The 13,898-nt window shown below is 40.5% G+C and overlaps 2 protein-coding genes across 2 annotated transcripts in view; both read right to left on the minus strand.

Moving 5' to 3' along the window:
- LOC118426945 (calmodulin-like) overlaps positions 1-721 on the minus strand; it is a 1,998-nt gene extending 1,277 nt beyond the window's left edge. Inside the window, exons 1-3 of the mRNA XM_035836577.1 lie at positions 701-721; positions 68-221; positions 1-24 (exon numbers count right to left, since the gene is read on the minus strand). The exon at positions 1-24 is cut by the window's left edge and continues 161 nt beyond it. Coding sequence (XP_035692470.1) covers positions 1-24; positions 68-221; positions 701-721 — 199 coding nt within the window. The remainder of the gene's footprint in view (positions 25-67; positions 222-700) is intronic.
- A 1,274-nt stretch (positions 722-1,995) lies between these two features.
- Positions 1,996-7,149, minus strand: LOC118427663 (calmodulin-A-like). Its single transcript, XM_035837558.1, has 5 exons — positions 6,843-7,149; positions 5,033-5,191; positions 4,109-4,243; positions 2,268-2,390; positions 1,996-2,114 (listed from the first exon to the last, which is right to left on the minus strand). Exons 1-5 carry the CDS (start codon positions 6,855-6,857, stop codon positions 2,073-2,075), a joined length of 474 nt encoding a protein of 157 aa, XP_035693451.1. The 5' UTR covers positions 6,858-7,149; the 3' UTR covers positions 1,996-2,072.
- Positions 7,150-13,898: the final 6,749 nt, after the last annotated feature.

Below are 13,898 nucleotides of genomic sequence, written 5' to 3' on the forward strand. Positions count from 1 at the left end.
CAGCATACAGTTTTGTCACCATTTAACTAAATGCGTAAATCATATTATAAACAAGTATAGAGACCCACGGTCAGTTCTACTTCAGTTGGATTCTGACCCAGCGATCTCATGACAGTCCCCAGCTCCTTTGTAGTGATAACACCGTCCCCATCTTTGTCGAACAAAGAGAAGGCTTCCTTGAATTCTGAGATCTGCTCCTCTGTTAGTTGGTCAGCATATCCCTAGTAGAAGACAGAGGATGTGTGTGTTGTGCTATACTATTTGGTAGGGGCATATGTAACCTCTGAATAAATACAAATCACAAAGTGAGCTAGTTACGTGAGGTCAAAAGAAGCATAATGACGATGCATGCGCTTCATGTTATTGACAATGACAATGACTTACAATGTTATTGTATGTCATATCATCAAAATCTATAATATATTTTTCATTTTGATACATCCCCCCCCCCCCCGAAATCAATTATGTCAAAGAAGAAGCCACCCAAATATTCTCCAGGTGAACTGAAACAGATGTTCGATAACCTGAACAATTGCCTATCTTTGACATCTTGATTAACTAACATCCATTTGACGGCCATTTTGAATTATTGTAACCTTCAGACAGAACTCGTTCGACAAGTCACTACAGACATTACGTTCAGATTTCACTCTAGCCTAGCAGGAACAAGTTAAATTTAGCAATTTAAAAAAATACGTACTTTTCCCTTGGTTCCGGCCATTTTTTTTTCGATCCGAGTGACGTTATGAGAAAGACGTTAGAAGTTGCGTCAAAAGCTGTGAGCAGATCTAGCCTAACACTGGGGCGTTTACAATTCGGATGTTCTGTTATCTCCGCCTTTTTGAACACATTGTTGGTGACGCCCAAGGTATGATCGGGGTCAGGGGTAGATCTCTGTCAAGTGTTTTTTCTTTGAACTTATGCTTATTCATCAAAGCTCATATCGACCTGTAGGACGCTTTCTTTTCATTGAGGTCATGAGGGAAGAGGCAAGGGTCAGAGAAAGTATATAGTACTAGTACAGTTTACATCATTTAATGAACTAATGAGTCTTATAGGTCTATATACACAATTTTATATACATACTGCAAAATACATAATAGTGGGGGCTGCTACACGAGTTCATTTCGGTCGTTTCCGTTACTTTAAGAGTGTATTAAAGGAAGCCAGAATGTTGGGGCTGTGCGTATGTCTGGTGACTGTTCAAGATGTTGGTCCCACGGTAGGCGATGACTCTTCTGAAGGTTTGTCGCTGAAGTTTTGGGACAGCAAGTTGATTGCTTGTGCGTTGTCTGTGTGTGAGCAAACCAAGAGCCCTATATTATCTACCATGCACAAAGCTACAATGTGCGAATGGGTGATCATGATGCTTCGAAGTGAAATTTACATCGTGAGGTCCTTTATGTGAATTACATCAAACACAAACCAATGTCACCTGTACAAGCTACACGTATTCGAAAATTGAAATCATTTTTGTTGTTGGGATCGGATGACTTTGCATCATTAAAATTGGGTATGATAAAATACGCTATCAGTGGGTCAGTTACATTGAACAAAGTTATCACCGCCCAATTTCTATACTGGTCTTATTCTTTTGTGTAACGACCTTTGAAACCATATATTGTTGTGAAAACACTAAAGCACGGAGTGACTTCCATACGTGCATTCGTTTATGTCTCTGTCTGTCTGGTAATTTGGTCGAAGGAAAGTATGTAGAATTTTGGCAGCAAGGCATGATAAATTTTCATTATCAGCTGAGTAGTAGCAGACACAGCAGATATGTCTACCCACCCATAGACATAGTGATGAGTGCGTGTGAAGATGTCATACCACAACTGTATCGGCAGAGGGTGCTTCAGTCTGCACTCAGGAAACACAACAGCATCACGGTGACCTTGCAGCCTACACCACGAATTTCGTCGCTAGTGGTGGAAGGTCTCGTGCATGACATATACTAACCTAATAATGAAGAGACGCGTGACAAAGTTTCAGAGTTACACCATCTTTATTGCCAAGTTGCCCTTATTGGTCACATTGTAACAGTGGGGGTTTAAAAGTTACCATATGCAGCTTTATTTCATGGCCACCGCCTTGACGAACTCTTGATAGCTGATCTACAGAGGAAATGGAAACATAAAAAGTTTATGAGTTGGGAATACGAAACAGCACAAAATAGAAAGCCCGATAAAACACTTAAAACGCGTCAAAAACCTCTGCATGTAGAGTAGTCACATCGTACGCAAGAAGATTTTTGTTCCGGTTCTGACCTGCCCATCCCCATCCCTGTCTGCCTCCCGGATTATCTTCATCAACTCTTCCTCCGTCAGCTCCGTCCCCAGGCTGGACATCACGTGACGCAGCTCCCTCTTAGTGATGTACCCGTTACCATCCTGGAAGTTATGATATTATCATATAGACTACAATGATTTGGTTATGTAGATGACATCCTCTGGGCACCTAAACGCCAAGCAGATCCTACGATGGCATAAGATATTACTAAACTGGCCAAGGAGTGTAGTCGACTAAGAGGTGTACCCCGGTAGCCAAACCTACTCCTAGGCCGGCTTCACTCCTCTGGCATTTGATACTATCTTATGCTACCGTGGGATCTGATTGGAGATTATGGGCACCTCCAAACTTATGTGAGCGTGCGATTAAAGTAAAAAGAAGGGCCTGTGAAAATGCAGTTGATTTCCTTATGTTCAGGAGAAATGTTAAACCAACGAGGTTCCCTTTTCAACCTCCTTGGTTAAATACCGATGATTGGCCACACAGAACATGGTATACCAAACAATAAACCCCATACTATTCTTCTTTGAGATCATCTCCTCTGACTTTGGAAGACTTCTCTGAAGACCCTTCTATACTTTTCGGCATAGATGTACTGATATGTCAAACATATATCAGGTAAAAGGTATTCCACGACCTTAGAATTCGTTTTTCGTTATTTTCTTACAATTTACTAATTATGCAACTTTTTACACTATAGACACATTTTTTTTTGGAAATGGACAAAACTGTGCTCGGAAGCCATCCATATAATCAAGGCAATGTAGCCTAAGATAAGGAGTGCAGGGCACAAATGTCATTTCTTTACCCCCCGTACATGTGCTTGGAATGGTATCGCTCAGCCGGTTCAGACCGGTTACGGTGTGACAGCGTATGGAATCTTCAATGACAATACACTTAGAGGCACCCTTCTCCTGGTTATTGTCTCATCCTTGCACGAGTATCTCTGTAAGGTGATTCTCACAGTAACAAGGCTGTTCTACGGGCTATTTTATGCCCCTGTCCTTGGTGCTGAAATACCCCAATGCGGGAGCTGCCCAAATTTGAATTCCATTTCGAGAATAAGAAAAACAAACACTATTGGGCGCTTGATGCAGTTACATTGTGCAAGGCGTGTTTGAACTACACTACAGTTTAAATATAGGATATTGTTAGATCAAAGTATGCAGCTCACTTTAGCTTCATAGAAATCATTGGATACATAATGCGCAATACTTATATCAAGTATATGCGTGGTAGGAAAGAACCTCTGAGTTTACTTTACTTATAGCAATGACTTTAATGACCCATTGCCGTTGGTTATGTGTCACTATCTAGCCTACAAAAAACGGTTAAACCTTCTCGGTGGCATGTGATTTTCTATGGATTTCTTTGACTGAAATATTGCGAGTTTTTTTTTTTCTGATTGCTCGCACGCATGTTCTGACCTGGCCAAGCCTTACTCGATTGTTAACCCTGAAACCACATGATATTCGTGAGTGATCATAAAACGGCGCAAATCAGTCATAGAAGCCATATAAATTTCCACAGACACATTTACCCGCACAGACACATGTTTTGGGGGCACCGGTGCGGCACTGCGGGGTTCGTTCACTGCGGCACTGTTGTTTTATTTTCGCCGATTTTTTTTTGTAAATATTTTATATTGCGTAACACGTGAAAGTATGACATACAAGACAACAAAATATACAAAACGTAAGAAAATTCGTTCTTTAATTTATCTCTGAAATTCATTGAGTAATCTTTCAAATCCCGCAGTGCTGCACCGGTGCCCCAAATGCAGAGCTGAAAAGCAGTGAGATACCACATTAACTGTTACCTTGTCGAATGCACGGAATGCATCCAGTAGCTCCTGTTCCGTGTTTTCTCGTGTGCTCTTTCGAGAAACGAGGCGCAGGAATTCCGAGAAATTAGTGGTTCCATCGCCATCCACGTCAGCCTTCTTTATCATATCCTATAAAATATCAATATGTAACTTCTACGTGTGATATGAATTGTAACAGTTATTATAAAATACTATTATGGTTGAAAATTGAATACTCTTCCAGGTCATTTCATTTGCTCTTTTGGTGCACTAACAAATAGTTATAAGTAGCTCTATTAATCACAATATGCTAAAAGAAACAGCCAGAAACTGTTGACATGTAACAATATCATTTTTTAAGTGGCCAACGTTCTGACAGGTTCAACATGTCAAATTGTGCAGTGAATTACAAGTATTAGTATTGACATTTTTTCATGCAATTATTTTTGTTTTATGATTTCCCTTCTTTTTGTATTTATTGTGTTTTAATACTATTTCAGTTATCGACTTTGGCAACTACAAAAAAAATCAAGACCTAGGATAGGATGTGTCACATGTTCTAGTTTTCCTAATTTGTGGCATTTTCCTGGCGTTTTGCATTTCTTGATCTTAAATTAAATTAAATTCTTTCATTTGCATTTTTAAAAATTTATTCTTTACATTTCTATCTTTCATTGCATACCGCATACAGAATATGATGATCTATTCTTACATTCTATAAAAGCCGTTTAATTGCACACCAAATTTGCCAGTATATTTCGTGCAATCATTCGGATGATGCAACAAAGCGAAGTTATCCAGCTGTACCGCACCACTACTTTTTTTTCATTTCATGCAATCAACAGAAGTGTGAGATTATGCGTTGTGCAATCAATTGGCTTCTACTGTATCAGGAACTTCTACCGTGAGACATTCTGTGAATAAAATTGAAGTTAATACCCGAAGCTCGGCGTCAGTTGGGTTCTGCCCCAGCGCCCGCAGCACGTTTCCCAACTCGGCAGTGGTGATGTGCCCATCTCCGTTTTGGTCAAACATATCGAAAGCCTGCCTGTACTCGGCTATCTGTTCCTCCGTCAGTCGGTCAGTGCTCGCATGTCCCTGTGTGAGAGTGTCAACATCTATACATTATCCCTTCTTGGGTTATTCTCCTTCAAAGTTTGAAACTAACCCGGCTCCTGCAATTCCATAAAGCCGCTAGGGGACCAAACATGCACCACTTACTCTCTGCCCGAAGAGCTATCTACCACTAAAAGTCGCGACCGTAGGATGTCGATGACTCGAGATATCAAACCCAGAAGTTCCGCTGCAGTACCGTAGCAATTTGCTAGGGGGCACAAAATTTAATCGTTTCAAGGTCTCATCAAGTCCTATCCACGTACCAAATAACAAGACAATCCATTTCGGCATTCTGGAGTTCTGCTTAGCTTGTCGACTACATACAAACACAAACGCTACGAAGGTAACGGACACGACAAAAGAACAGGGGCTTTCATAAGGCCATCTACAGCCATGCATACCAACATGTGGATACAAAGCTACCTACAGTCATATGTATAAATCGAGATATTGAATTTGATGTATCATCTGCAGTTGAAAAGAAAATAATTCATTAATAGCGTGGATTTGTCAGTTTGTCGGAGTTTGTTTATGAAAGCAAACCACGCAACGCATGGGCTATATCAAATATATTTGGAAATCTACTACACAATGTCTATAGTATGGCCTCTCTTTATCTTCCTATATTTATTTGGTTACAAGGACAAAGTTCTCAGTATGCGTTCCTTTTTGTTTGGTAATGTCCAATGAATTATTAACAACGTTCACTGTAAATAAATGCTTACAACAATAGTGGCAAAGATCGAATCAAGGGTTACACGAGATAACGGGACATTTGACGACAATCATCGAGGAAAGGAACATTGCTCTGGTATGGCAACGTTTGTAAATGATTTTATAGACGCGGTTTGGTGGCACACATGCTTTACTTCTATGGACATAATGCCAATGTAGAAACAGTACCAGTGTCTACACTACAACTCTCTCGTTTGTTGATATTTCTAAGATATGTACCCGTTTCATTTTCATCTATGTCCATCTGTTGCTTAATAAATATTAGTCCTGTTGGCTAAATCGGTTACGAAAAATCACGGAAAAATTATTTTATTTACAAAATGACATATTCTAAGATTTAAGGCAAAATGTATTAAAAAATACACCACGTACTACTTCTTGCTTTTTAAAAAAAAGCAAGAAGTTACATTCAGTGACATGTTATTTGGAATAAGCATATAAATGTATAACTTAGATACTAATGAATATTTGTAACGCTGTTTTTGTAACGTTGTTTTTGAAAATAGGTTATTTAGGGATATCAAGTCCACGGACAGTGCAATGTTTTGAAAATAACCACAATATTTTGAAAATATTCCAAGTTGAAACCGCTGACCGCTGACTTGATATCCGAGGTATCATATCATTATCATGTCCTGTTCATATATCTGCCTACGTAGGCCAATTTATTTACAACTCATTGCAAAAACGAGATAATGCTTTATGATACTCACTAGATTGTTTATACTGTTATATTATATTACATTAGTTGTTAGTTATTTGTATTAGTATATAGTTGTTCACATTGCCATACATTGTAACTGTTACAATTGTTGCGCAATAAAGTTCTTCTTCTTCTTCTATCTAAAAACAACGGATATAGGTTACCCCGCGGATAAAGGTGAACTAGCGTTATTACCTTTGTTCCTGCCATTTCGACGAAATAGGACGTCTAGTCACAAGCTGTGGGTAGAGATATTCGTGTTGTTAACGGTTAGCGTGGCCTTCTGAATACTCTTGTTTTGTTGTAACGCTAAGCGATGATTACATGTCATGAGGCGGATCATTGTGTATCAGTAACCATACCACGTGTTGCTGAAATACATAATTTATGAGATGATAACATCTGTAGGTGTGACGCAGGAGAGTTGACAACTAGAGTTCCACGAACACAGCCAAGTGATATCGTTCTATTTCAGAAACATGAATTAGCTGGTAGATAATCTATGTGCTCAGGATCGTTTTCACGAACTTTTCGTTGTTGAAATATGGAGCAAATGTAATGCAAATAGAGCACCTGTAGATAACACTTGCACATCTCAATTTAATGAATAACATCTATCTGCAAAGCTACGATCTCCACGCTTTCGAAGTGTTTGCGTTGATGAGTGTAGTTATTTGAATACGCCGTCAGAGGATTGGCATGAAGTGAGTCGGAGGATGGCCGCATAGGTGCTAGATAGAAGAGAGTATCCAGAGTCTTGTGGATGAAGCAAACATTTAGTTCACCATTAGCTCACCCATGTGCACAATTACTAGAATGCATTTTAACACATGAACACCCTCCCAAGCCCTGGGGTAAACCATTTTCAGTGCCTTCCAAGTATTCGGCCCAGCTGTTGTATCTTGTGCTATATGCTCTAACCTGTATTCAGACAGGTCGACATGAACGCTGTGATTTTTGACGTCTTGTGTGAACTGGTAGAATTTGGTGTACCCAATCTATTCAAACTTGTATGGAAGATTCATTAAAGTGGGCGTGTGGTTCACAACAAATGCCCCACAAGCCAAGACAGTAGTCTAATCCTCAGGGGAATACGTCTTGGGGCCGGAGGTTTGATTATACCCCTGTCACATTATCCACCGGATCTTCGGGCGTGTCGATGGAAGATCGGTCATATTTAAGATCGACAGAGGTTTGCGCGTATTTTTCACCCGAAAACCGTCCGTCCCTGTCACATATAAGCTATGCTTTGTACCTTGTACAATTGTTGTATAATAAAGTTATCATTATAAGCGAGGCTCGGGCGATTGTCGCAAAATCGTCGTCCGTCTTGGACCAGACTCTGTAATTTGTGGGGTAGAAACGTTATGCACGAGATGTACTTAGTTGTTCTTTATATAAAAGGGAATGTTCGCATCTTACGTTTGACTACGAAAGACCATATTTTGCTATCTAATGTTCTGCTCCAGCAAGGAGCTTTTATCAGTGATAAAAGCTCCTTGTTGGATCCAGTGACTTGTAATGAATCTTTCATAACGTTGGATTTTATGCACAATTCATACGTATACGTCTATTCCGGGTTGGAAGTTTTTGTACAACAGCTAACCCTTTAGCAAGAGTTCTCTACAACAGCCTAAAACAAATAACATAAATCAGAACTGCAGTTAAACCGTTTTATTCAGAAAATCAAAGTTGACCATATCAATATTATAATAATAACCATATCTATTTGTGAATAAGTGTATATCCCGTAACATCGCCGAATGCATCCCAGCTGTTAACTTGTAGCACAATTCCAGGGCTAGACTATTAGCTAAGAAATACAAAGAAATGTTTTAACATGCTAGTCTTGCTATATGTATCTTAGGTCACCTTACATTACTCGTGGATGCTTGAAAGCAACTTATTCGAATCATTGAGAGAATGTGGGGCTACTCTCAGTCTTCCTCCTCTTCCTCTTCTTCCCCTACTTCGTACTCGTCCTCTTCCCCTACTTCGTACTCGTCCTCTTCCCCTACTTCGTACTCGTCCTCTTCCCCTACTTCGTACTCGTCCTCTTCCCCTACTTCGTACTCGTCCTCTTCCCCTTCTTCGTACTCGTCCTCTTCCCCTTCTTCGTACTCGTCCTCTTCCCCTACTTCGTTCTCGAAGCTCTTAACGAATTCTCCATACTTGACCTATAGCAGAGACAGGAATGGTCAACAATCTGTCATAGTCTATGCAGCGGATGTCCTTATCTGAAAAGCTCAACAACTTCCACAACAACTTCCAGTTTATCGTGTCATAGGACGAAGTTTTAAACTTTGTTTTCAACAGGCCGAATGGAGTGCCAAGTTGTTTCACCCCAATCATCATCAAAATTCTTGTTATTTCTTCTTCGCGAATAGGTGATTGAACTGATAGAATCGATTTATCTGCAAAAACTGTTCTGTGTCTTCTGTGTCTATTGTTAGAATAATAATAATAATATAAGATAAAACTGGCACCCATGATGTAATCATAATGAATGAATAGTAGTAGTAGTAGTAGTAGTAGTAGTAGTAGTAGTAGTAGTAGTAGTAGTAGTAGTAGTAGTAGTCCCATAGCCTTTTGAATGAATGAGTGAACGAATAAATAGATTAAATGACGGGTGAGTGAGTGAGTGAGTGAGTGAGTGAGTGAGTGAGTGAGTGAGTGAGTGAGTGAGTGAGTGAGTGAGTGAGTGAATAAATTGATGATTTATCATCATCAGGTATAACAAGCATATCTCAGTCACAGGCAGCTGAATTGAATACTTTTTGGCGACGCCCCAGGGGCGAGCCTAATATTATAGTTTGCGACCGTTTGACAAGAATTCCCAGAATTTCGTAGGCATGTGAGGAATTTTTACACGCATGCGTAGTATTTTCATCTGAGTATTCCCCAGGGAATTTGTTTCGATGAGGTTTTTAGTATGTTTTGGGGGAAATGGGTATAATACGATGACAAAATCGATGTAAAGAACTATGAATATTATGTTAAGTTTTTTATCCTTTTTCGTTTCACGTATTAAGTCTGATATGTTTTGAATTGTTAAAAATCTATTGCTTTGTAGGTGGTAACATGTAGCCAAAGCATTGTTTAGTGTTAAGTTCTCCGACCGACCAAATGACTATACAGCACATTACATTTTATAACAAATTACCAGATATTATGTAGCAATAGGGAAGGTAAGTGGGTCAGCAATATATTTTGGTTTGCATTTAGGACCATTTGGTGTATAGATGTCGTGTATGTATGAGGATTGTGATGTTTTGTATGAGGGTTTTTATTTCTTTGTGTTATGTCATGTATGGTTGTGTGACTCGTGCTATTTCACGATTTTTTTGTGCTGTGATGTTCATTTGATTTTTTTCTGCAGTAATATGGTCGCACAGCCCAAACCATCGCGACCAGGGCTCGCGCTAGTCAGTCGATTCACTCTGTAACCTTAGGGTTGTCATGACGACGTTTACCTGTGTGCATATAGAGGGAGAGAGGAAATATATGAATAAATTGATTTCACAATAAGTGATAGAAACTAGGAAACTTTTGTTTGTCCGGATCGGTGGAAATTAAATTATTCTGTCAATTACAACACACAACAATACATCCGAGGATGCTAACGTGTCATCACTTTGACCGATGAAGACTATATCTCTCATAACCAGAGGTAATCTCGAACCACATCCACGGTGGCGTAATATATAGCATCAAAGTACCGGTGCCCATTTGACTCCCTTTGGCCGGCTATACTCCTTGGCCAGCTTTGATACTATCTGATGGCACCGCAGGATCTGCTTGGAGATGAAACCAGAGGGAACAAAAACGCGGTAACTTTGGTGGAGCCCTAGTGTCGAAACGTAAAAGAAGTAAAAGAAACACAATACACTGCCGATCCGAGTACAATTGTAAAATAATGATTATTACAGGATTCTGACACATATGGGCTCCATATGGAAGCCTCCGAATACCATGACGCAGGGGTATTTGTCTGCTGACCAGTACCTAGAGACTTGAGGATTCTGAGAAAGGCTATCTTGTGCCCTCTTGAGACCGTCGACAGATGCGGCTCGCTTAGAGAATGACATGATCTATGGGCATGTGGTTTTAATAGTCTGTCCCCGTCGGTTACATAAACAGTAGTGATGTTAGGACCGGTCCGAACAGATGAACTAGAGAAGCGAGAGGAGCAAATGAAGTGGGAATAAAGAACTGTGCGAATAAAGATCATTCCGGCCGGCAACGACAACATTGCGTCTGTTCTCACTTTCTTTTCTTGCCGGAGATCCTCTCCTCTACGACCAGCCCCGACTAGACTCATTTACACAATAAATACGAACACATCAATCTCTATTTCTCGGCTTGGCTTCGCGCAAACGAAGACACAACAATACACATGTGGAAACTAACGTTTCGGCACAAACGACTGCAATATGCAGTGCACAGTGCTAGGGTGACACTAGCCTAACGTAAAACTGAGAATACCGAATCCGTTACCTATCAAACAACTAATACAGCTAACTGCAACAGAAATCTGACTTCTATATACGTGAAGAACGCTAGAAAAAGTGATTGACAAAGCGAACTTCTAGACAACGACTACAGCATCAGTAGCCTGTAAAAAAACAGAACGAGAAAAGTCATAGAGTACGCTCACCGCTTTTAAACTGCTTGGTTGGCAACAGGGAATCAGGTCGCTGGTGCAGTTAGGGCTACAGGCGGACACAGCGTGCGGACGGCGGGCGGATCGATGGGAGGATGGCAGCTCCGGTCCGGCAACCGTCGGTCAATTAACGACTCGTGCAGTCTTCAGCAGTAAAGCACGATAGAAACGTGCAGGACTAGTCCACAGGCGATAAAGGGTAAGAGAAACGCAGAGTAAAAGATGATTGAGAACGGGGACTCCGGTAACAAATCGTATCTGTGACCACGAGAGACACAAGCCTTTGTTGTTGCTTGTGCGGCCGCCAAAGGGCAAGTGAATGACTAAGAATTCCAGGAAGACGGCCTCATATAGTGCTGCTATCTTCGGCCAATCAGAGATCAGTAAACAACATCTGGATTCACTAACAAACCACCAAACACTGCCGAAACATAAACACAGATAGATAAAGACTAATTCATACACAACACAATACGCCTGTAAAAAGTGCCAAACGCTACAAACTACCACAAACGGGTCTAATATGACATAAAAATGGGACACATTTACTTTATTCTGCAACCTAAAATAGCTCAAAACAACAATGGCGAATGAGAATATTAACCCTGAACCTTGTTAGTATTAAGTTTTAACGGCTACATTGTTTCCTGTTTATTGGCGAAGCGTAAAAGGTGTGCTTCAACGGTCGGCCGTATGATTTTTGCCCGTCCTGATATTATCTAGTCTTATAACAATAACGAGTTCAGCTTGTCATTAATCAGTGTTAAGGCGTGCGACGGAAACATCCGGGACCTACATAGGGTGTTTAGATCCATATGTTCGAAGACATCGGCGAAAATAACCCGCAACCCATCCCTGGACAATCCGTCCCAAACTAGGCATATTGTCCACTATCTAATGAATAATGTCTTCTGTCGAATAGCTTAGTTCATTTTTGTTTATCATCCATCAAATACTGAGCCATTTCAAATTCGAAAACTTCCGTTAAATATACTGTCCCGGTTTTACTGACCTCCTATTTTCTTGTTCCTAAATGTGACTTCATGGAGATTTCAACTCTTAGGTATCATCATCATCATCACCCCATAACTCTGAGGTATATACTAGACCTCTAGTCTCTAATAAGGTACAAAAAAAGGTCACGTTTGTATCCTCTCCGCTACATCTATCTTCTATTCTACAGCTGTTATACTGGGAGAAAGATTTTGTTGTTTCGATTAGATATAACAAAATCTAACAACATTGATGTCTTTTCTTCGTACTCAACGATGGGGGTCGGGTTACCAGGATGTAATTGACACCAGAAGTATAACTAATTTGGTGACCTGATAATGTCAGAGAAGCCAAGACAAATGACCCACAGGCTCCTCTAGGGGTCACAGGTATACAGAAGCGGTGGGAAAACAGTTCAAACAAACAAACAAACAAACAAACAAAGAAAATTAATGTTTTACGTGGTTGACTTATGTAAGTTAGTGAAGTACCGTCGGGATTTGGATACCGTCAAACCCGCAGACCTGTTTAATCTCAGTTTTTACAGATTTTGTGTTACGTGATAAACACCCGTTGCAGATTGACTTTGTGCGATTCGATCCAGAAAACCTCCCTAAAGAAGAGCCCACCTGGATAAGATACCAGCATGGTGCTCGCCCTTCTGCGGCCTTACAAGTGCGCATCACGTTATTGTTGGGTGGAGCGCTGATTTGCGCTTTTCAACATTATGCAGTGTAGATAATGTCTCCGCCATTTGGACCGCGAACGACCTTGCATACACATACCTCAAACCCTTTGCCATGGATGTGCGACCTTCACGCAATAAAACGCCACCGGTGCAAGGAATTGTTCACGCCCCGGCCCCCCTTACCTATGAGCGACTAAAGACCACCATATCACGGCCAGAGTTAGTCAATTTCAAAACAGTTAGATGTCTGTCACCTAAACAACACACATTTCGTTTAATTGTTCCCTTTTGTCATTCATTCATAATAGTATGATGACCATGTGTTTATTTAAATGGAAGATGCCTCTCTTCCCACAGGTACACAATGCTAAAAAAGTTAAAACTACTTCTAAGTTTTAACGACTAAATTGTTTCCTGTTTACTGACAAAGCGAAGATAAATAATAAATAAAGGATATCCGCGCGTGCGCAATTGCATCATCCCTTTGGAAGGGAATGACTCAGAAAGGGGTTGACGGATGGACGTGTTGACAAGTACCTATGTAAAGTGTCGCGATCCGTATGTATTAACGATAAATAACCCACAGCTCGCCCTGATAATCTGTCTAATGTCCTTGCACTTGGCCTACCTTCTAGAAGCTAAAACAGCCTGCAATTACTTCTTGCTACCTCCGGTTTGGAAGTCAGGTTCTCTTCATAGGTGAGACGTAGAAGGAAGAAGTTCACATTTTCTATTATTCTAAGAGTTGTTAGTAATGCAATAGCCGCCGTGCTATCGATACAGCGGTTCTGACATCCGTATCCCCAAGTTGTGTCCGTACACCCATGTAGTGTCCTTACCCACAAGAAGTATCCATACCCCACAGTGGTGTCTATACCCCAAATTGTGTCCGTCCCCCAAGTTGTGT

Source organism: Branchiostoma floridae, chromosome 12 (assembly GCF_000003815.2).
Source record: "Branchiostoma floridae strain S238N-H82 chromosome 12, Bfl_VNyyK, whole genome shotgun sequence".
Taxonomy (NCBI): domain Eukaryota; kingdom Metazoa; phylum Chordata; class Leptocardii; order Amphioxiformes; family Branchiostomatidae; genus Branchiostoma; species Branchiostoma floridae.

Coding starts and splice junctions, on each gene's coding strand:
- LOC118427663 (XM_035837558.1), bottom strand. Junction 2,391..4,108: donor CATTCCGTGCATTCGACAAG/GTAACAGTTAAT, acceptor CATAACTTCCAG/GATGGTAACGGGTACATCAC. Junction 2,115..2,267: donor ACAGGGATGGGGATGGGCAG/GTCAGAACCGGA, acceptor TTTCCTCTGTAG/ATCAGCTATCAAGAGTTCGT.